Here is a 24,058-nt window from a genome sequence, read left to right as displayed (position 1 = left end):
TCCCCATGTGCACACTGTGTCTCTGTACCTTAGGCTTCTATAGCTCCTCTGATACTCCTTCTGGTTTTCTCTTTGCTTTTCTTTTCCCCCGAAAATAAAACATCCTCCAAAAATAAGGCCCCCCAGGCTCTTTCTCAGAATGAAAATTAATTTACCATAAACTGGTCGCTAGGTCTGCCCTGACTGGCATCTAGCAACCAGTGACATTATGTGGCGTCCTGATGTCACTGCTGTGTGGAGGCGGAGTGGAGGTCGAAGTCAGCAGTGAGCACGGGGTGGGAGAGAGGAGGAGACTTTCGCAGATGCGTGTGGAAGAACAGGAGGATTAGAGCAGATGGGACGTGGCGAAGGTGTTGAGTCCTGGTCTGTCTCTGGTAACACTACCTGATGCTTGCGGCCGCCCTCATGATGACAGAAGGTTCTCAGTCAGTGGCAGACCCTGCTTCAGCCCAGATCCAGGCCCCAGCAAGCCCAGTGACAGTCCCCAGGCAGGCCCCAGGGGCTAAATGTCTGATAAAGGGGTAAAGGGGATATCTGGTGAAGGTCTTCAGTGGCACAAGGGTAGGGGGAGGAGGATCACTTAAAATGACACAGAAGGATCAGAGGGGGCAATCAAAATGACACAGGAGGATCAAAAGGGGTTACTAAAATGGTAATCCCCCCTCTGATTCTCCTGTGCCATATTGATTCCCCCCCTGATCCCCTTTGTGTCATTTTAAGTGATCCCCCTCCCTCCACTTTAATTCCCCAATTCCTTTTTTTTACTTCTAGAAATGAGCGCAAAAAGAAAAAGCTACTCCGTGGAGTACAAGAAAGGAATCATGGAAGACTCTTGGGGCCAAAATCTTACTGCTTTCTGCAAAGAGAAGATGTTGAGTATTCGATTGGTCTGAAAATGGCGAGCAGAGTATGGTAACCTCATTGAACAAGTGGACAAGGGAAATGCTATAAAGCGCAAGTGTGGATCAGGTCGGCAACCATTATTTTCTGAACTGGAAGACCTGATCTATGAATGGGTTGTTGACAGGAGAGCAGAGGCTTTGGTTGTGAATAAGGCTCAGATTCAAGAATTTGCCCTTTCAATGGCACCACAGTTTGACATAGCCCCCGAAGACTTGAAAGCATCACAACACTGGCTGGATAATTTCCTTCAGCGAAGTGAACTATCTTTAAGAAGATCTATAACATTGTTTAGGTTGGAAGATACTCAAGTTATTAAGTGAACACTTGCATTCATGTCTTTTATTGATGATGTTGACTTCTCTAAATACAGTTTTTCCAACATGATTGCTATGGATGAAACTGCAGTGTTTATGGGCCAATCAACTCAAACAATAATTGAACAGCAGGGTGCCTCCTTAGTATACATTCCCTCCACTGCTTATGAAAGCGCACGTGTTTCCTGTATTTTGGCAATTCATCTGGATGGCACTAAAATCCCACCTTTAGTCATTTCTAAGGGCAAGAAGGAAAAGATTAAACATGTTTTGGGCGTTTTTATTCTTGAAACTGAAAAAGCCTGGACAACACAAGCAGTTATAAGGAAATAGGTTGATTTAATGCTGCCGCTTGTTATGCGAGGGAACCAAAGAGGTCTGCTAGTCTGGGATGCAGCCAGCACTCACCACGCTAAAGACATGAAGACATTTCTTCACAAAAGAAAAATGGATCAGATGATTCCTGCAGGAATGACGGCCTTTCTCCACACTCTTGATATTGCAATAAACAAGCCATTCAAAGACAATTTGCGCATGGAAATTAATAACTACATTGAAAATAGAATGGAGAGAAATCAGCGTGGAAACTTTGTGAAACCTAAACTGCAAGAAGTTGTGACTTGGGTGAAGAATTCATGGGAGAAAATCACTGACAGTTGCATTGCAAATGCACTGCGAGCAGTCTATCTTGACAAGAAGTACTCATTTAAAGACAGTGCTATTGCTAAATATGAGAGATTTGGTCCACTGATTCTGAAAGAAATGGAGTGACAAGAAATTCACCAGGAAATTCAGGAATTGGATTGTTATGATGATGTTCCAGAAGATGACGACTTGATTGTCATTGAATAAATGAGTAAATTCTTGATACTGTAGGATTCACAGTTTGTCTGGTTTGTGTTGACAACTACCATACTACCATACCGTATACAGGTAATAAATTTCCTTTATTTTCATTTAACAATAAATGTGTACCATATTCTTCTTCGTGGAAAAATAAGACATCCCCTGAAAATGAGACCTAGTGCATCTTTGGGAGCAAAAATTAATATAAGAGACTGTCTTATTTTTGGGGAAACAGGGTAGTTGTAGAATTTCCAGTCAGTCAACTTTCCTGTAGTTCTGGATAATGTCCATTTTGTATTTTAGTTGTATTTTTTTAAATTGTTGTGTGAGGCTGCAGTTAGGCATTTACCTATGACACCATCTTAGTTTCCTCTCCTATTTCTTCTTTTTACAGCAGACCCTTTAGCATTTCTTGCATTGCTGGTTTGGTGGTGAGAAATTCCCTTAGTTCTTTTTTGTTTGTGAAGCTCCTGATTTCCCCCTCAATTTTGATTGGTATCCTTGCTGGGCACAGTATTCTTAGATTCAGACCCTTCCTTTTTGACTTTGTATATTTCATTCCATTTCCTTCTGGCCTGATGTGTGTTTCTGTTGAGAAATCAGTCGGTAGTCTGATTGATGGCGTTTCCTTTGCAGGTAACTTTCTGTCTCTCTCTGGCCACTTTTAAGATTCTTACTTTGTTATTGGTGCTTGCCAATTTAATTATGATGTGCCTTGGCGTCAGTCTTTTGGTGTTCATTTTACTGGGCTTATTAGATTTGTGTGGGTTTTTTTGTTTTGTTTTGTTTTCCCCCCCCTATATCAGGGAAGTTTTCTGTCATTATTTCTTCAAACAGGTTTTCTATTTCTTGCTCAGTTTCCTCTCCTTCTGGCTCCCCTATTATGCGGATGTTGTTGTTTTTTATTGTTGTTGTCCTAAAGTTCCCTTAGGCTCTCCTCCTGCTTTAATTATTATTATTTTTTTAATGCTGCTCTACTTGGGTATTTTCCCTCACCTTGTCTTCTAGCCCACTGATTCTGTCCTCTGCTTCTTCTAATCTACTGTTGATTCTTTCTATTGAGTTATTTATAGCAGCGATGTTATTTTTCACATCTTTTTATTTCTTCATTTTCTCTTTGTTCTTACACATATTGTTGAATTTGTCTTGCATTCTTTTCGTCCACCTTATGACCATTTCTCTGAATTCTTTTTCTGACAGGTTGCTTGCCTCCATTTCATTTATTTCTCTGGTGATGCCTGCTTTTCTTTCATATGTGGGCTGTTTCTTTGTCTCCCCATGTTCTCTCTTCTTTGGGTGCCTCGTTATGTAGTTCTCTCTCTCCTGCGTTGATTTAAAGGCACAAAATACAACGCACGATGCACTGAACACAAATGTATTCAGGATACCAATAACCCCAAATAAAGGTGACTACCAGAGAAACACAAATTAGAGGATAAGAAAAAAAGAAAAGAAGAGAAAGAAAGAGGAGTGCAAAAATGAAATTGGGAAAAGGAAAAAAAAAGTAAGAGAGAAACGAAAGAGGATAAGAAAGAAGAGGGGGGAAAAACTATGTGTTTGTGTGTGTATGAGGAATACTCCAATATCACAACCACTAATCCCAGCAAATACTAGCAAGAAATACCTAGAAATGAATGCAAAGTACAAACAACAACTAATATCAAGAGAGGCAAGGTAAAGAAGAAGCTAAACAAAAACAAAAAGGAAAAAAAGTGAAACAATCTCACAAACAAGCATTAAAAAAAACATATAAGGAACAATCAAGCAAACAACAACAAAGGGACTGAGAAAAAAATTTGGATAGTGAAGAAAGAGAGAATTTGTGTATGGACTTGGATCTGGGGAATGGAAATTAGATATATATAAGTAGAATGAAATTTTAACGGGTTAAAAAGAAGGAATAGGGAAAATAGAAAGCAGGACTAGGGTAAGAGAAACAGGACAACTAAAGAGAAAAGCAAGAAAGAAAGTGTTGGCATAAAGGTAAAGTTGAGATAGAGTAAAATGATGCTAAAGGAAAGATGAAAATAGAATGTTGAACACTGATCCCAAAGTAAAAGAAAGAGAAAATAAAATGACACTTTAAAAAAAGGTAAAATAGTAGTAGTAATAATACTTATTGAAAATAAAAATTTAATAATTAAAAAGGTAAAGTCAAGTGAGGAAGAAAGGAAAAAAATTAGTTTCTTAAGTAGAAGATGAAAAAATAAAATAAAAAAAATGTGCAGTAGTGAAAGTCATTCACTTCCTCTACTGTTCTGTTTGGCACACCTGTTTCCTAGTCAGGACTATATTGAACTTCCCTGCATTCCACTTCTGGAATAAACTTTTTAAATGACCACCATTAAGGGACAAGGTTGAAATCCAGGTAAAACCAGAAAGAGCTGGTAGAAGATGAAAAGCTCACCAATCTGGAAATCAAGATACATTTTAGTACGAGTTCAATAAATGCAGGAATATAGGTAGTTTCTGAGAGCATTAGCTATTAAAAGGCCTTTTTCTGATAATTTGCTGCAATACCAAAATAGAATAAAACTATCCTAATGTTTTTTACAACCTTTGCCGGAAGATTAAATAAAATGCATTATGAGGTCAAAGAATCTTTCAATGAAAATTATATAAGAAAGCAAATGCAAGATTCAAATAGTACGTAAGCCCAGCTGGTGAGGCTCAGTAATTGAGCTTCAACCTATGATCCTAAAAACCAAGAGGCCACAGATAGATACCCGGTCTGGGCACATGCCTGGTTTGTGGACTCAGTCCCCAGTGTGGGGCGCATAGGAGGCAACCTATTGATGATTCTCTCTCATTGTTGATATTTCTGTACCTCTCCTTCTTCCTTCTCTGAAATTAAAAAAAAAAAAAGTACATATGACTATATGAATTAAGTCATTGTTAAAATATTAAGTTTGAAACTTGCCTTTTATATTTTTATGTACTATAACTCAAAAGAGTTAAACAAATTAAAAATTTTGATATTTACTTCAAAGACCAAAAACTCAATGCCATGTTCACTGCTTTACATTCTGTAAATTTAGCTCTTTCAAAATATATCTGTACTGTTCTCATTTACTCTCATTTCCCTTTCCCTTTATTCATTTAGTGTCGTCACACCTTATTCTGATGAAAAATAATTGATTGATTTTAAGAAAGACCTAAAAGGGCATGTTTGTTAATAATAATTGTGTATCCTAGAGTCTGCTTTTAAATATTTGCAGAATTTTCTATAGCAAAGTTTAATTCCTTACTGACTTCTAGATTCTTGAAAATTCTATACTCCTACACACATTTTCCACTATGACCACTGTGCTCTTAATCCCCATCACCACCACCACCACTAGCTGTTGTATTTGGCATACATATGAATGCTCTATTCTATAAGCAGAAATTAATTGCAGAATAAATCTAATATAAAATTATTCCATACTGGAGTATTTTTTCTGGATTACTCTTTCAACTGGGTATGTCTTTAAATGTATCCAATAAGAAGTTGACTATAATTGGCCTGATTTTTATTCCATTGTGTCCTTTTAATTCTGACTACTATATATAATCAGTCATAGAAATTATAATATGAGATTGCACGAAAGTAAAGTCAGGCCTTTGAGACATTTTTTTTTTTCCTCATTGATATTTTCTGGGTTAATTTTTGAAGGAGTTAATAGATTTTTCTCAAAATTTGTTGAGGAATAACATGTCCCTAAGGTATATTTAGTAGTTTATAGTCTCATATTTTAATTGACAAGTAGCTAAAAAGTTTTCAAATAGACATTGCTTTAATTTTTTTAACCCTCACCTGAGTATATGTTGAGAGAGAGGAAGGGAGGGAACACGGTATGTGCCTGATGGGGAATTGAGCCACACCAGCCAGAGCTACATTACTTCAATTTTGTTTTATTTCAACACTATTTGATAATAGGTAACGTTTACAAAGAAGTATTACTGAGAAGGCTTATAGTTTACCACATGTCTAGATTTTATTGTGTTAGTAAACCTCAAGAAACTATATAGACATATGTATAATTTCTTGTCTGTTCACGCCATTTAAAAAATGTTCTATAGCTATGTTGAATATGAAGTGATCCAGAATAATTGAGGTTGTCATTGGTGAAGAATTCTGAACACTTAGATCATGTTCTCATTTAGTTCTTTAACTATGATTAGGTAGAATTCAAAATTCTATCCTGGCAATTCTGTACCTTAAGGATCAAAGGAGGTATGTGAAAAATGAATTGGAAACAATGTCCTAGACATATATAAAGTGTTATATACTTTGTTTTAAATAAAAGACCCATCTATCTTTAGAATATATTTTAGACTTGCGATCAGTGGGAGAATGGAGGGCGTAGGTCTATGAGAGGCTATGGCTGGCAGCGGCTGACCCAGAGGGGCGGGGACAGTGGTCTGCTTGACCCCAGCTGGGTTGTCATGTCCTGCCAGGCTAAGGATGACTTCTTGCAGCACTACACAGTCTCCATCCCCTTCTTCTTTCCCTGGGGTCTGTCCTATCTCCTCGTCTTGTAACTCTAGAGACCATTTCTGGAATCAGAAAAATGATGACTTTTCAGTTCCTTGACCACACTCACCAGCATGGAATCAGAGACTCACACTTTTGATCCTGTCTATTTTAATGTGTGGGCAGTAGCTCTAGTCACTAAGCTCTCTTTTACCTTTCTAAAACTGGAGTCTGCAAACTGCAGCCTCTAGCCAAATCTGGCCTACCACCTTTTTTTTGTAAAGCCTGTGAGCAAGAATGGTTTTTACATTTTTTTAATAGTTAAAAAAAAAAATCAAAAGAATAATGTTGAAATGATATGAAATTTAAATATCTAAAAATACAACTTTATTGGAATAAAAATAAAGTATATTTTAAGGGAACCATGACCATGTATTAATTTACATTAAGGATGCAGATTAAGAAGAAGAAACTTATGTACAAAAATAATAACTTAATAAAAAAATAAATAAATAAATAAATAAATGAAGAAGAAACTTGCTTTAGTAATAGTTGAGTGGTTTGATGGCCTTCAGCTGTCATTTATTGTCTAACTAGAGGCCTGGTGCATGAGGGGGGCGTTCCTCAGCCCAACCTGCCCCCTCTCACAGTCTGGGAGCCCTCAGGGGGAGGAAGTGACCCAGCCATCAGGGGAAGGTGACACCCCATCACATTGCTGCTGCCACTGCCAGCAGTGCAAGCCTCAGGCAGCCCTGATTACCTGAGCCTTGGGCTGCCCTGGGCAGCTGGGCAGCCGATATCTGAGGCTTGCCTGCATCTTGGGCATTGGCTGAGCAGCCGCCATCCAAGACTTGTCTGTGCCTCAGGGCCGGACCTGGGCAGCTAGGTAGCTGACATTGAAGGCTTGCCTGCGCCTCAGGTCAGCCCTGAGCAGTTGGGGGGCTAAGGAGACTGGGGGAGTCCAGAGGCAGGGCTGAGGGGACTGGGCCCTGCTATCTTGTGGCTGTGGACGCCACCATCTTTGAGTGTGTGGCAGTCAAATAGCATATTCCCTCTTTATTAGATAGGATGTTGAAACACAGATTGTTTCAGTGTGACAGGCTTTGCCACTGAGTAAAAAATGTTCTTTTCTCACGCTAGCCTGTTTGGCTCAGTGGATAGAGCGTCAGCCTGTGGGCCAAAGGGTCCTGGGTTTGATTCCAGTCAGGGGCACATACCTTGGTTGCAGGCTCCTCCCCGGCCCAGGTCCTAGTCGAGGCTTTCACTGGTGGCAACTAATCAATGTGTTTCTCTCATTTCGATGTTTCTGTCTTTCACTCTTCCACTCTCCCTAAAAAATAAAAAATAAAAACACTATGGAAAAATATCCTCATGTGAGGATTAATTTAAAAAAAAGGTTATTTTCTCTATTCAAATGACTGTTTTACTCGTTTTGTTATCTTTCCTAGCTGTTAGATGTGTTATATAGGAAGGTAAGATATAGAAAATATTTGGGTGAAATAGTAAAAAAGAGGGGAAATTTTGTTTTTCTACCATAGAATGAAAAATACAGCTATTTTATACTAAATATGGATTTTTACTTGTATAATTGTACATTTGATAAATTTAATTTTTTCTTTTAATATGAATTTCATAATTGGGTCTAAATTATTGTCTCAGTTATTGCACAGGTAGCCTTAACACAAATTTGCTGACTTATTATTCTGTTTCTATAGTTTTCAGCATATGATTTCATCCCTTCGTCAAAATTAAAGCCCTCTCAAGGAATGTCAGTCAATGATGATTTATGTTTTAGCAGAAAAAGTGTATCAAGAAATTTATTTCAGAATAGTCTGGATTTTAACTCAGATTCACTTCCTGTATGTGCTGCTGGTAAGTAATAGGTGCAAGTAATTGACATGTTTAACTAAATAAAAGATGTCTGTAAACTTTATAGTTTATTTAAGGGCTCATAGAACTTTTAATCTAGTAGACAATTTAGGTTCAGTAAGTATTTGTTAAAGATCTGATAAGAGTGGACACTTAGATATAAATGGTCTTCTAAGACACTGAAGGGGCTTCTCATTGAAACCCTTCAAGTCGTAATATAAATCAATATTATTGAGTGTCTCCTATGTGTCACATACTTTCCTAAGTACTGGGCATATAGCTGTCAACAAAGAGGAAAAGTTTTGTGCCTAATAGATCTTGTAGTCTGTTTGGAATGAAGCAGACATTAAATTAATGTAAAACAGATTAGACGGTGATAAATGCTGAGGAAAAAAATAATCAGAGAAGATGAATATAAAGGAAGTCCTATGTTAAATAATGTATTGAAAGAAGGCCATATTCAGATAAAAAATACTTGAAACAAACTATAAAGATATCAAGAGAGAAGAGCAAATAATTCCAGGAAGAGGGAATAATAAGTGCAGAGTATGGAACAAATTTGAGAAAGATCAAAGAGGCTATTTAATCTGGACTGAAATGAGTAAGAGAAAAGTAGAAAATGAAATTCAAGAGATATTAGGACTCTATTCCCTTTGTCTCAGTGAATAGAGCATTGGCCTGCAGATGAAAGGGTCTCAGGTTCAATTCTAGGAAAGGGCACATGCCCAGGTTGTGTGCTCAGTCCCCAGTAGGGGGCATGCATGAGGCAGCTGATCAATGATTCCTCATCATTGATGTTTCTCTCCCTCTCCCTTCATCTCTGAAATCTATAAAAGCACATTGTTTTTTAAAGAAATATTAAGTGTTCTTATTTATAAGACCTAATGGGCTATTGAATGAACTTGACATTTACTCTGAATGAGGGACATTTAAGGAAAGAAATAAAATCAATTGTTTTGTTTTGAACATTATATTTATTTACTAGAGGCCCAGTGCAAGAATTTGCACACAAATAACCCCCCCCCCCCAACCTGGTGGAGCTCCTGGTTGAACTCCCAGTTGAACTTCCAGTGCAGGGGACAATTTGCATATTACCCTTTATATAGGATTGCTTATTTGTTTGTTTTTAATATATTTTTATTGATTACAAAGAGGAAGGGAGATGGAGTGAGAGAAATAGAAACATCAATAATGAGAGAATCATTGATCAGCTGCTTCCTGCATGCTCACTACTGAGGTTTGAGCCTGTACCCCAAGCATGTGCCCTTGACCAAAATCAAATCCTTCATTTAGCAGAAAAATACTATCAAGAAATTTATTTCAGCCGGGACCGATTTGGCTCAATTGCTAGAGCGTCGGCTTGGGGACTGAAGGGTCCCGGGTTCGATTCTGGTCAAGGGCATGTACCTTGGTTGTGGGCATATCCCCAGTAGGGGGTGTGCAAGAGGCAGCTGATCAATGACTCTCTCTCATCGATGTTTCTAACTCTCTAACTCTCTCCCTTCCTCTCTGTATAAAAATCAATAAAATATATTTTTTTAAAAAGAAGAAAAAAAAGAAATTTATTTCAGCTGAAACTGGTTTGGCTGAGTGGATACAATGTCGGCCTATAGACTGAAAGGTCCCAGGTTCGATTCCGGTCAAGGGCATGTACCTTGGTTGTGGGCACATCCCCAAGAGGAGTTGTGCAAGAGGCAGTTGGATGATTCTCTCTCATCGATGTTTCTAACTCTCTATTCCTCTGTCTTCCTCTCTGTAAAAAATCAATAAAATATATATATTTTTAAAAAGTGGGGTGGTAAGATTTCCCTTTACAAAAAAAAAAAAAAAAAAAAAAATTTATTTCAGAATAGTCTGGATTTTAACTCAGATTCACTTCCTGTATGTGCTGCTGGTAAGTAATAGGTGCAGGTAAAGGCCTATTTTTAGGGCCCAGGCCAAAGTTTTAGCTACTGAGCCAAACCATCTGGGCTTGAACATTATATTTAAAATAGACTTAAGGAGGCACATGGGACAGGGGAGAAACCAAAATGTCGGCATAGGTAAACGCCTAGCTGCAGCCTCACACAACAATTTCAAAAAAATACAACTAAAATATAAAGAGGACATTATCCAGAACTATAGGAAAGTTGACTGACTGGACATTCTACAACTAGAAGGAAAGAGAAAACCAGAAGGAAAATCAGAGGAGCTGTAAAAGCCTAAGGTACAGAGACACGGTATGTGTGTGGGGAGAGGACGGAGCCGGAGAGGAGGGGAGGCTGAGTGCCTGGCTGGCGTTCCCTCGCGGGAAGGAGACAAAAGCTCCGGACTGTGCTGAGCCCTAGTTCTGACTGCACTGAACCCCAGTTCTAGGCCAGACCCGGGGGACCCAGGCTCATATGGAGGGAATCTGGGCTGTAAGACAGAAACTCACGGGAGCGGCAAAAGGCAGTCCTGGAGGCACGCACATTACGGGCAGAGGACGGACTGTTGACTGTGCTACTGGATTGCCCTAGCGGGAAGGAGACAAAAGCTCCAGACTGCCCTGAACCCCACTTCCAACTGCACCGAACCCCAGTTCTGGGTTTATTGTGGAAGAGACTAGATTGTCTGGTAGCAGGTGAAACTCAAGGCACCTTTCTCTCAGAGGTGCTTTCAGCGAGTATTGAAGGACACTGAGGAGCACTGAGACTCAGAAACCTCATAGGGTGGGGCTGAGGGAAGCCAAGGCTGTAGGCTTCACCCTGAAACTCTGGCCCATCTAAGCTGAACACAGTGCTTGCTTCGGCAGCACATATACTAAGCTGAACACAGATGCTTTTGCAATTTTCCAAGTCTAGTTGAATAAGGCTGTCTCCCGGCATAGACACAGCTGATCCTCACAGCAAATTGGTCTGGAGGTCATTTTCTCCAGTGATAATAACAACAATCAAGACTTAACTACAACAAGGCTGTACACACACTCCACAAAGGGGTGCACCAAGAGTGTCCACCTCAGGTAACTGGGAGGCCGACCCACTGAACCATGTAAGACACCTTAGCACACAAAGCCACCCTACCAACTCAGGGAAGCTGCGAAAATGCCAAGACAAGGAAAGAGATCACAAACGAAAGAAATGGAGGACAACAAGCAACTTGATATAGAGTTCAAAACCACGCTTATAAGGTTTTTCAAGAATTTCCTAGAAAAGGCCAATAAAATAAATGAGACCTCTGAGAATATGAAAAGGGATCAACTAGAAACAAAAAGGGATCAACTAGAAATAATACATTGTCTGAAATAAAAATATTATACAGAGTCCTAAAAACAGACTGGAAGATCACAAGAATCAAGACAAAGATTTGGAACATAAAGAGCCAGAAGACACTCCTCTGCAGAAGCGAGAAGACAAGAGAATCCAGAAAGTTGAAGATAATGTAAGAAACCTCTGGGACAACTTCAAGTGAACCAACATCAGAATTATGGGGGTCCCAGAAGAAGAGAGAGAGCAAGATACCAAAAAACATACTGGAAGAAATAGTGACAGAAAACTTCCCCCACCTGGTGAAAGAAATAGATTTACAAGTTCAGAAAGCGCACAGAACCCCATACAAAAGGAATCCAAAGAGGAACACACCAAGACAAATCATAATTAAAATTCCAAAAGCAAAAGACAGAGAATATTAAAAGCAGCAAGAGAAAAGTAGATAGTTACCTATAATGGAGCACCCATACAATTGTCAGTTGATTTCTCAACAGAAACCATGCAGGCCAGACGGGAATGGCAAGAAATATTCAAGGTGATGAATAGCAAGAACCTACAGCCAGAAATACTCTACCTAGCAAAGCTGTCACTCAGAATCGAAGGCCAGATAAAGAGCTTCACAAATAAAATATAAAAGCTAAAGGAGTTCATCATCGCCAAACCAGAATTATATGAATTGCTGAAGGGGGTTCTTTTTATTTATTTATTTTTTAAAATATATTTTATTGATTTTCCACAGACAGGAAAGGAGAGGGGCAGAGAGCTAGAAACGTCGATAAGAGAGAAACATCGTCTAGCTGCCTCCTGCACACCCCCTACCGAGGATGTGCCCACAACCAATGTACATGCCCTTGACTGGAATTGAACCTGGGACCTTTCAGTCTGCAGATGGGTGCTCTATTCACTGAGCCAAACTGGTTTTGGCTGAAGGGGGTTCTTTAGGAAGAGTAAGAAAATAAACATAAAAATTATGAACAACAAATATGTAACTATCAAGAAGTGTATCTTAAAACCAAGGGAATTAAAAAAATCTGATGAACAATAGTAACTGGTGAATATAATAGAATAAGCGGTATGGAAGGGGAGTGAATAGACGATTCTTGGGGAAAAAGGGAATGGGGGGTGCAGGAAGACTGAACATAAACTGTGCACCTATGGATGAGGACAATGGTTGAGGGGGAAAGGGCAGACAGTGGGGTGGGAACCTGAAGGAGGGGATTAATGGAGGGGGGGAAAATGAGGAACATTTGTAATAATATGAACAATAAAGATTTATTAAAATAAAATAGACTTATGGAGGGAAAGGGTGAAAACAGGGAGTCTATTATAGTAATCCAGGCTAGAATTGATGGGGCTTTGACCAGAGTAGCAATGAACATAATGAAAGTGATTAGATTCTGATTATACAATATATCAAAGGTAGAGTTGATAGGATTTGATGATTGATTGGGAATAGAGGGTGGGATGGATGAAGGGAAGGAGGGAGGGGAAGAAAAGTCAAGAGTACCATAAGGCTTTCTTGGTTAGAGCAACTAGAAAGATGTTTAATTGCCTAAGTAAGTATTACAGAAACTAAATATCATAGTAGTTCAGAGTACATTGGCATTGTCATGGGCCATATCAGTTAGAAAAGACATTGAAGAGAAAATAACATTTTAATTTCATCTTTTTGGGATGTATGTGATACAAGTAATTAAATGGGAAGTATGAGAAGAGTTAAGACTTATATTATTGAATTTAAAAAAAAAAGAGATAGAAACATTGTTGAGGGAGAAATATCATCCATTGGCTGACTCTTGCACACCCCCTACTGGGGATCAAGCCCACAAACATCATGTGTCCTGACTGGTAATCGAACCTATGACCTCTTAGTTCTTTGGTTGATCAGTGCTCAACCACTGAGCCACACCAGCTAGGCTCAAAGGCTTACATTAAGAAAGGGCTTGAGATATTCTGGGAACTGTATAAAAGCAAGATTCATTGTAGATGGTCAAAGATAAATTTGGATATAGGGACCCCTTTAAGTTTAAAATTTGGAGCTCATACTGGAAAGCCATAGGGAGCTAGTGGAGATTTGTTGGTGTCATAGTAAAGGAAAAAAGCCAGGTGATAAAAGTTATTTACAAATGGAATAAAAGGAATAATCAGGAAAATTTGATGACTAGGACAGTGATCAGCAAACTCATTAGTCAACAGAGCCAAATATCAACAGTATAATGATTGAAATTTCTTTTGAGAGCCAAATTTTTTAAACTTCTAACGCCAATTCTTCAAAATAGTCTTGTCCAGACGGTGATATTTTATGGAAGAGCCACACTCAAGGGGCCAAAGAGCCACATGTGGCTCTCAAGCTGCAGTTTACAGACCGTGGGACTAGGGGAGTAGAGCAACATGTCAAAACTTAACACCTGACTGATTAGAAAAATGATCATGTATATGTTAACAAAACAAAATTTGTTGGAAAGGAAAAATATTTTATAATAAAGATGGAGTTTGTCATAGATGTTAACAATTATTTAGTATCCAAATGATATCAGTTACTGAAATTTGTTTGCTATGAGTTTGGGCACAATATTTAGAAAACATTGTTATCCTAGTAGAGTTTATAGATATTTATGCAGTAATATTCCATGGTATTTTCATATAAAAATGAAGTGTCATAATTATTGTAAAGTTTAATGTTTATTTTTGGGCCGGCAATTGACACATGCCCAGAGTTGAACCCAGGAGTCTTCAGTCTGGTTGACAATGTTTTATTCACTGAGCCAACCTGCTAGGGCCTAGTAGCTCAGATTTTAAATAACTGGATTGTAAGACAACATATAACCCATTTCTATATGGGATGTTACAGATTATAAGTATATAGGAATTCAAGAAAGGAAAAGATAATAAGTATTGAAGTGATTCACAAAAATACCAAGAAAGTGTCTGGACTTTAAAGAACGAAGGGTCTGTGATTGGCGGTAAGGCAAAAGGGACTATTGCAGGTAGAGAGAATAACAAAAGCATAAATGTGAGAATTAACTTAAAAGATGTCTACTACTTGAAGGAAAATAGAACTTGTAATTATAAGAAGAGAATTTTTAAAATAGTTTTAGAAATGCAAGTGATAAGCTCATCCTATCTAATAAAAGAATAATATACAAATGAATCATCACTCCACCATGCCCACAAGCCACACCCGCAAGCCAGTCAGGAGCAAATATGCAAATAAACCCAACCAACATGGCTATGGCCACAAAGAGCAAGAGGGAGGCTTGGGTTTCCCTGGCAATGGAGGAAGCCAAGCTTTCCAGCTACCCTTGCTGGCCTAGGCCTCCACTCAAGGTTACAAAGTTTCAATGCTAGAAGATACATAAAACCAAGCAGAAATGGCAGCAGCCACACAACTGGAAAGAGCAGGAGGCTAGGGGTGTCCCCCGCAATGGAGGAAGCCAAGCTTTCTGCACACCCTGACCAGCCCAGGCCTCCACTTAAGGCTACAAAGTTTCAATTGTAGAAGATAAATAAAACCCAACAGAAATGGCTGCCGCCACAGAAGGCTTGGCTCCACTCTAGGCTACAAAGTTTCAGTTGTAGAAGTTACATAAACCCCAAATACCAAGGCCTCCGCTTAAGTCACCAGGGGCATGGCCAGCCTGAAAACCACCACAGGCCCCTTGTTCAGGCCGCCCCATGCCCCAAGGGAACCCCCACTCTTATCCAGGACATCCTTCAGGGAAAACCAGCCAGCCCCCACCCATGCACCTCTATCCTATTTAATAAAAGGATAATATACAAATTGACCACCCCAACACACAAGATGTCCACCACAAGGGAGGGCAGTTGGGAGAGATCAGACCTGCAAGGGAAGGCAGTTGGGGGGCTGCCAGGCCTGCCAGGCAGGGCAACTGGGAGGGACCAGGCATGCAAGGGAGGGCATTTAGGGGCAAACAGGCTGGCAGGGGAGCAGATAGGCATCAATCAGGCAGGCAAGGGAGTGGTTAGGGGGTGATCAGGCTGGCAGGCAGAAGCAGTTAGGGGCAATCAGGAAGGCAGGCAGGCAACAAGCAGTTGGGAGCCAGCAGTCCTGGATTGTGAGAGGGATGTCCAACTATCCATTTAGGCGAGATCCACTAATCAGATATGCCAGTAGCAAAAGCTTTATCCCTTTGTTGACTGCCATGATCACTATCTGTGTACTTTTATATTTATTTCCACACAAATGACATCATTTATGAAATTAAATGTATTCATGAAATAAAGCTAACTTATTATATTTTTCTCCTTTCTTCCTTCCAAAGGCACTACTGGAACTCATCAGAAAAATCCTTCTGGGAAATGTGGACAAGTTGGATTTTCACAGATATGTAGTAAAACTGGAAGCGTGGATTCTGACTTACAGTACTTGGGGACAACTAACAGTTATCAAGATAAAGGTTTAAATTTCAAATTTATTTAGATACAGATGATATATAAATGTTGTGTGGGGTTTCAAAATCTAGCTTATATGTTATTTTGTATAATCATACTCATCAAAAAAGTTACATTTTAGTAAAAATTTTAATAACATTTAAAGAGCTATTACCTCAAATGTTAAATACTGTAATCTTTATATAAATACTAGAGGCCCAGTGCACAAAATTCGTGCAGGAGGGTGGGGGGGCGTCCCTCAGCCCAGCCTGCACCCTCTCCTGGGACCCCTTGCAGGTTGTCCAACTGCTTAAGCGGGCAGTCAGGCATCTCTCTCACAATCCAGGACTGGTGGCTCCCAACTGCTTGCCTGCTTGCCTTCCTGGTTGCCCCTAACCACTTCTGCCTGCCAGCCTGATCACCCCTTAAACCACTCCCCTGCCAGCCTGATTGACCTTAACTTCAGGCCTGGTGCCCCCGACTGCCCTTTCCTGCAGACCTGGTCGCCCCCAACTTTCCTCCTCTGGCTACCTGGTCACCCCCAACTGCCCTCCCTTGCAGGCCTGTCCCCTAACTTCCCTACCCTGCTGGCCTGATCACTCACAACTGCTCTCCCTTGCTGGCATAATCATTCACAACTGCCCTCCCCTGCAGGTCATCTTGTGGTGGCCATCTTGGTTCCACATGGGGGCAGCCATCTTGTGTGTTGGAGTGATGGTCAATCTGCATATTACTCTTCTATTATTATAGATAGGATAGAGGCCTGGTGCATGGATGGGGACCATCCAGGACACCCTTTATAGCCTTCAGCAGAGGCCTGAGCCAGCCAGGATATGCAGGAAGCTTGGCTTCCTGCATTGATGGGGAAACCCATGCTTCCTGCTTGCTCCATGACTGCAGCCATCTTGTTGGTGGTAATTTGCATACTCACTCCTGACTGGATGGTGGGCGTGGCTTGTGGGTGTAGTATTGGTGTGGTCAATTTGCATATTGCTCTTTTATTAGATAGGATGACTGATTAAAATTGGAGTTTCTACTCATGGTGGAAATGATCACTTTAATACCAATTAATTGAAGGTAACATTACTCATTAAGGAGTACTGTGTTAGCAGAAGTTATTTTTCTTAACAGTTTTTAATTTTGAGGCTATATAGAATTTATTATGTTCCCTGTTAGGAACGATAACTTTCTGACTAACTTTCATTTTAAATCTCTTATATGTCTGAAAGATATAGATCAAAAGGAAGATTTGAGGCTGTCAGTCATGGATTTTGGATTTGAAAGTGTTTTCTTCCTTCCATGTTAATTAATACCTTTTATTATTATTTAAAGGTTGGAACAAATCAGATATTTCTAAGAGATATTTTCACTTTTGTTGTATACTTATTAAATATTTTTGTATGATACCAATGTATGTACTTCTTTCTGTATTTGGTGGTGAAAAAAAAGTTATGCTCATTTGAAATTACTAAAAAGGATTTAGTTAATATAGCACTTAAATTTTAACTACCTTTTCCTCCATCCACTCCAAAGGGCCATGTAATTCCAGAAGGTTTTCTTTCAGGTGTTGTTCCTAATTAAAATAATTTAGTATCTTTCTTAATAATATAGGTATTCCCTAAATCTTTGCCAGATGCCTTTGGGACTCATAATTAATAGAAGCAGAGAGGATTCTCTGTGTTGCTTGGCTTGTTCCTGTTTAGGATATCCCTAAATGGTTACATTACCTTTGAAGTCTACTTTCACTCTCAGTGTTTAATCATATTTTTGTAGTGTATCTAATTTTCTATAACCTCTCAGAATACCTATTAGAGCAATGGCTAAAAGGATACCATGTTCTTCCAAAGTCAAGATTTAGAGGGGAACCAGATGGCAGTGTAGATAGATGCCTGTACTCGCTGGTTCCCATAACCACAAGTAAAATACAGAACAACCATCATCCAGAATCACCAGAAAGCTGGCTGAATGGAAGTCCTACAACTAGAGCATAAAGAAGAAGCACTGAGACTGGTAGGAGGTGAGGGCATGAGGAATGGGCTGGTCCGGCACCAGTGTATCACTTTTTTAATCAGGAGAGAGATCGTCTCTGTGGAGGCTACCCATGAGGAGCAAGGGGTTTCAGCCCCACACCAGAAGCCCAGCCCAGGGACCCAGAAGTGGGAAGAGAAGTCCCTGTAACTACGGACTGTAAAAACCAGTGCAACTTGGAGCTCAGTGACACAGAGGCTGCTGGATACTCAGCTATTCCTCTTAAAAGGCCAACACCACAAACTGAACTTACAAGATCCCACTTCCTCTGAACTCCAGCATTAGGGCAAGGCTCTGGGGGACCCATACACATATCAGGAGGAACTGAATTGTCTAGTATCAGGGCAAGAACTCAGGGGCAGCTTTCTCTCAGACGGAGTTGCTTGCAGGGATCATTGTTCCTATGCTGGGACCTCCTGGTTCGGTCGCAGGGCTGACTGGTACATTTCTGTTTGTGCCACCTGGGTGAATCTGTAAGACCCTGACTCATCCAATTTACAAACCTACCCAAGCTGTATACAGCAGCTTTTGAATATGAATAACCTGTCCTTGCTCAGGCTAAAATCTGTCAAACAAGCTGCAGCTGGGTCAGGGAGCTCCAAACCTATCAAGTAACCAGTTAACTGTCAGGTGTCCAAAATGGAAACCATCCCCACACACCATAATTTGAATTTAATTTTTAAAAATTTATTTGCAATGAATATTATAAAAGTAAATATATTAACTCACAATTCAGGTGTTCTTGAATATTTTCAGTTGAAAATGCTCACAAAAAATTATTTTAAAGTTGGTTAGGGCTGCCACTTACGGAAAACTTTTTTTTTTTTTAATTCTTCCAAATGACATTTTAAATTATTTTTATGTAGCAAATACATAGTGGGGAAAAAGTATTATTTACATTTAGTTATTATTAAAATTGCTTCAGTGTTTGATAAAGTTTGAAACACAGTATAACATATAAGAGAACATTACATTGTTTACAAAAGTACTTAGTTTCTTTTCACTATTTTGTACCAATACTAGAAGAAAAGTATACCAAACATCTTTACCACATAGATTTTTTTTTTCCCCCAATTGGAGGATACTCCCCCCCCAAAAAAGTAATTTATGTAATCTGGATGGCAAGTTGTTGGCATAACGTTTTCTTTGCTCAGGTTGTACTAATTTATGTTTTTTCATTAATTGCTGATTACTTGTAACTGGAAATTACTAAATGTAATATTGCCATTTTTAAATTTTATTTTTGGCTATAGACTCATGCTTGCATCTATAGACACTTATGGTGTACAGAGGGTAAAAGGCCCAAGACCTGTCACCAGCACCAGCCTGCCTTACTTCATAGCTGGGCCTCATCTGTTTATTTCCAAACCTGATACAAAGAGAAGGAATCTGCAGATATCTCTGTAGCTCCTACTGAGTGGCCCCAGGCAATAACTGACTTTGCACCTCCCTGAAGACCCAAGAGCCAGTGTACCCAGTGGTCAGTGCCAGACCATACCAGATTACACCTCTTCACATCCATAAGTGACACACTCAAGGGACAGACTCAGTGAGCACAAAGCCCCACTGAAGCAAGTCCTCCATAAGGGTGTCTCCTACATAGCAGCTCTCCCATTGTAGTCGCAGCTTATCCTCACAGCCAACTGGCCTTGAGGTCAATTCCTCTCAGTGACACCAACAACAATCAAGTCTCAACTACGACAGGACTGCTCACAGCCCACACCGGGGTGCACCTAGAATGCTCAGCTCAGGTGACTGGGAGGCTGAACTACTGGGCCTTATAGGACATCTACCACACCAGGACACTCTACCACCTCCAGGAGATATCATAGCAGCTCTACCCAATACATAAATAAACACAGGGAAGGAGCCAAAATGCGGAGACAAAAAAAACTGGTCACAAATGAAAGAAAGCAAACTATTGAATATGGAGTTCAAAACCACAGTTATAAGGATACTCAATAATCTTCTAGAAACCTACAGGGAACTTAGTGAGACTTTCAGGGAATTTAGTGAGAATGCAAAAAATAAAAAATAAATAAATAAAAGAACCAGTCAGAAATTAAGCATATACTGACTGAAATAAAGAATAATATACAGAGATTCAATAGTAGAGTAGAGGATTCTGAGAATCAAATTAATGATTTGAAATATGAGGAAGCAAAGAACACCCAAAGAGAAATGCAAAAAGAATCGATATATATGAAGATAGTGTAAGGAGCCTCTGGGACAACTTTAAGCATACCAACATTTGCATTATGGGGTGCCAGAAGAAGAAAAGAGAGAGCAAAACATTGAAAACCTATTTGAAGAAATAATGACAAAATTTCCCCTACCTGGTGAAAGTAGTAGACTTAAAGTCCAGGAAGCACAGAGAGTCCCAAACAAGAAGAACCCAAGAGGGCCATACCAAGACACATCATAATTAAAATACCAAGGGCTAAACACAAAGAGAGAATCTTAAAAGCAGCAAGAGAAAATCAGTTACTTACAAGGGAGTGACCATACAACTGTCAAGATGATTTCTCAACAGAAACTTTGCAGACCAGATGTGAGTGGAAAGAAATACTCAGAGTGATGAAAAGCAAGGACTACAACCAAGATTAACCAGCAAAGCTATCATTTAGAATTGAAGATCAGATAAAGAGCTTCACCTGAGTTCACCATCAAATCAGTATTATATGAAATGTTGAAAGGTATTTTTTAAGAAGAAAAGGATTAAAAAATATGAACAACAAAATGGCAGCAAATACATACCTATCAATAATTGAATCTAAAAATCAATATAAACTAATAAGAAATTTGATGAACAGAATAAAATGGTGAATCAAATAGAATCAGCGGCATGGAAATGGAACAGAGGATTCTCAGAAGGAAGGGCGGTGGGGCGGGGGGAGGGTGCGGGAAGAGATTAAACAAAGATCTTATATGCATACTAGTGCCCAGTGCAGAAATTCATGCACATTAAAAGGGAATTAATTAGAGGAAATATTTTAATATTGGTATTTGCCCTTTCTCTATAATAGAAGTGTCAGAGATGAAAGAAAATTAGTAAAATGTATATATAAATCTCCCTCCTGTTGGAGTTTAGGGCACACCACGGGACCCAGAATCAAGTCCCTACTCACCCACTCGCACCTCAAAATTGCACCTCGAAATTGCATGAGACTCAGGCACAGCTGGCCCCACCCCGTCAAGCCCTACAGGGTAGGGGTTGCAGCCTCTGGTCCCCCATCATGCCCTGCAAGGAGGAGGCATGGCCTCAGGTCCCCCAGCCCCGGTGCGAGGGTGTGAGGGCATGATGGCATGAGGGTGTGATGCCCATTTGTATATTACCTCTTTATTGTATAGGATATGCATTAGTTGGGGCACAGATAATGGGGTGGAAAAGGCCTAGGATAGGATTGGAACCAGGTGGAAGGGGACAATGTAAAAAAAAAAAAAAAGACATTTGTAATCTCAACAATAAAGATTTTTTTAAAAGTCAAGATTTAACTTACTAGTAAGTTATACATTAAAAATTTTGTTGAGACCCACAGGTTGATAACTGCTGCTGTAGAGCCTAAGATGATCAGAAAACACAAATATTTACATTACTATTCATTAACAGTAGCAAAATTATAGTTATGAAGTAGCAACAAAAATAATTTTATGGTTGGGGGTCAGCACAACATGAGGAACTGTATTAAAGGGTCATGGCATTAGAAAGGTTGAGAACCACAGATCTAGGGAATACCTAGCTCAAAAGTAAAAGTATAAAATTTGAAGAGGAAGAAACAAAAATCATCATTATTACAGACTAGAGGCCCGGAGGGGGTCCCTCAACCCAGCCTACACCCTTTCACCATCCGAAGCCCTCAGGGGTAGGAGGCAACCTGTCGAACAGGGGAAAGCGACGCCCCATCACACCTCTGTTGCTGCCACTGCCGATAATGCAAGCCTCAGCCAGCCCTGGTTACATGAGTCTCGGGTGGCCCTGGGAAGCTGGGCAGCTGCTATCCACGCCTTGCCTGTGCCTCAGGCCAGCCCTGGGCGGCTGGAGGGCTAAGGGACTGGGGGACTCCAGAGGCAGGTGCATGGCAGGGCTGAGGGGACTGGGTGCTGCCATCTTGTGGCTATGGGCACCACCATCTTTGAGGGTAGGGAAGTCAATTAGCATATTTTCTCCTATTGACTTTGGGTGCCGCCATCTTTGAGGGCGGGGAAGTCAAGTAGCATATTCCCTCCATATTGGCTGTGGGCACTGCCGTCTTTGTAATGGCATGAGGGTCAATTAGCATATTTCCTCTTTATTAGATAGGATAATACATGGTACAATGTAATGGTTAAGAGCACAAGCTTGGGAGCCAGAATGCTTGGGTTGATACCTTGGCTTTATAATTTCCTAGTTTATGATCTTTAGTAATTTACTCATTTGTTTTTAAATTTTTAAAATCTGTAAAATAATAATACCCATTCCCATAGGATTGTTGTAAGGATTATATTAGTTAATATATGTAAAGTGTTTAGAATACCACATGGCATATAGTAAGAGCTTAATAAACATTAGCTCATCATCATTTTCATTATAGTCACCATCATCATTATTATAATCACTAAAGGCCCGGTGTACAAAATTTGTGCATGGGGTGTGTGTCCCTCAGCCCAGTCTGGGACATCCCTCTCACAATCCAGGTCTGCTGGCTCCCAACTGCTTGCCTACCTTCCTTCTGATTGCCCCTAACTGCTTCTGCCTGCCAGCCTGATCAACACCTAACTGCTCCCCTGATTACTCTGGCCTGGTTGCCCCTAACTGTCCTTTCCTGCCAGCCTGGTCACTCCTAACTTCCCTCCCCTGCAAGCCTGGTCACCCCTAATTCCCTTCCCTGAATGCCTGGTCTCCCCCAATTGCCCTCCCCCTTGCATGCCTGGTCCCACCCCAGCTGCCCTCCCCTGCAGGCCTGGCCCCCCCTAACTGCCCTTCCTTGCATGCCTGGCACCCCTCCCCCCAACTGCCCTCCCCTGCCAGCCATCTTGTGACAGCCATCTTGTGTCCAAATGAGGGCATCCATATTTGATCACATGGGAGCAGCCATCTTGTATGTTGGAGTGATGGTCAATTTGCATATTACTCTTTTATTAGATAGGATTATTAGATTATCTACAGAGAATATTCAAAAGGATATATAGAAAACTATTAAAATATTAAATAATTTAGCAAGTTTGCCAGGTATAATACTAGAATGTAAGCTAAATAATGTTCCTGAATACCAGCAACTTTTAGGAAAATGTAGTTTTGCCGAAACCGGTTTGGCTCAGTGGATAGAGCGTTACCCTGTGGACTGAAAGGTCCCAGGTTCGATTCCGGTCAGGGGCATGTGCCTTGGTTGCGGGCACATCCCCAGTGGCAGCTGATCGATGTTTCTCTCTCATCAATGTTTCTAGCTCTCTATCACTCTCCCTTCCTCTGTAAGAAATCAATAAAATATATATTTTAATGTAATTTTTAAGAAATTACAGTATCAACAAAGTTTGTAAATATTTAGATACTAACAAAGATTTGCATGTTTTTTATTATAATAGCTAAAATACTTTTTTGAGAGACATGAAAGAAGACCTGAATAAACAAACTACCAGTAAAAGATCTCATATATAAATATGTATATTGATTTATTTACATAAATATATTAGTAAATAAATATATTTTTTCAAATCCTCACCCAAGGATATATTCGTATTTATTTATTTTTTTATTTTCATTTTTTTTTAGAGAGAGAAACATCAATGTAGCAGAGAAACATTGGCTGGTTTCCTCCTATCATCCTGACCTGGGATCAAGCCCACAACCTTTTGGTGTTCAGGACAATGCTATTATCAACTGAGTTACATGGCCAGGGCTAAAAGAACCTATATTTTTGAACAGGGAAACTCAATATCAGGAAAATTACACTTATTCTCAGATTAATATGTAAATTGTCATTTCAACCAAAGTCCCAATAGAATCTTTTATGGAGACTGATAGGCTGATCCTGAAATTCATGACA

At 39.8% G+C, this 24,058-nt stretch overlaps 1 protein-coding gene across 8 annotated transcripts in view; it reads left to right on the top strand.

Annotated features, from left to right (window-relative positions):
- The window catches only part of TOGARAM1 (TOG array regulator of axonemal microtubules 1), a 148,030-nt gene that overhangs the window by 35,589 nt on the left and 88,383 nt on the right, over positions 1-24,058 (top strand). For all 8 annotated transcript variants that reach the window (XM_045587617.1, XM_036458229.2, XM_036458225.2 and 5 more), the window contains exons 2-3: positions 8,235-8,391; positions 15,899-16,033. In XM_045587617.1, coding sequence (XP_045443573.1) covers positions 8,235-8,391; positions 15,899-16,033 — 292 coding nt within the window. The remainder of the gene's footprint in view (positions 1-8,234; positions 8,392-15,898; positions 16,034-24,058) is intronic.

This window comes from Pipistrellus kuhlii, unplaced genomic scaffold, assembly GCF_014108245.1.
Source record: "Pipistrellus kuhlii isolate mPipKuh1 unplaced genomic scaffold, mPipKuh1.p scaffold_m20_p_1, whole genome shotgun sequence".
Taxonomy (NCBI): Eukaryota; Metazoa; Chordata; class Mammalia; order Chiroptera; family Vespertilionidae; genus Pipistrellus; species Pipistrellus kuhlii.
This window is presented reverse-complemented; position numbering and strand designations above follow the sequence as displayed.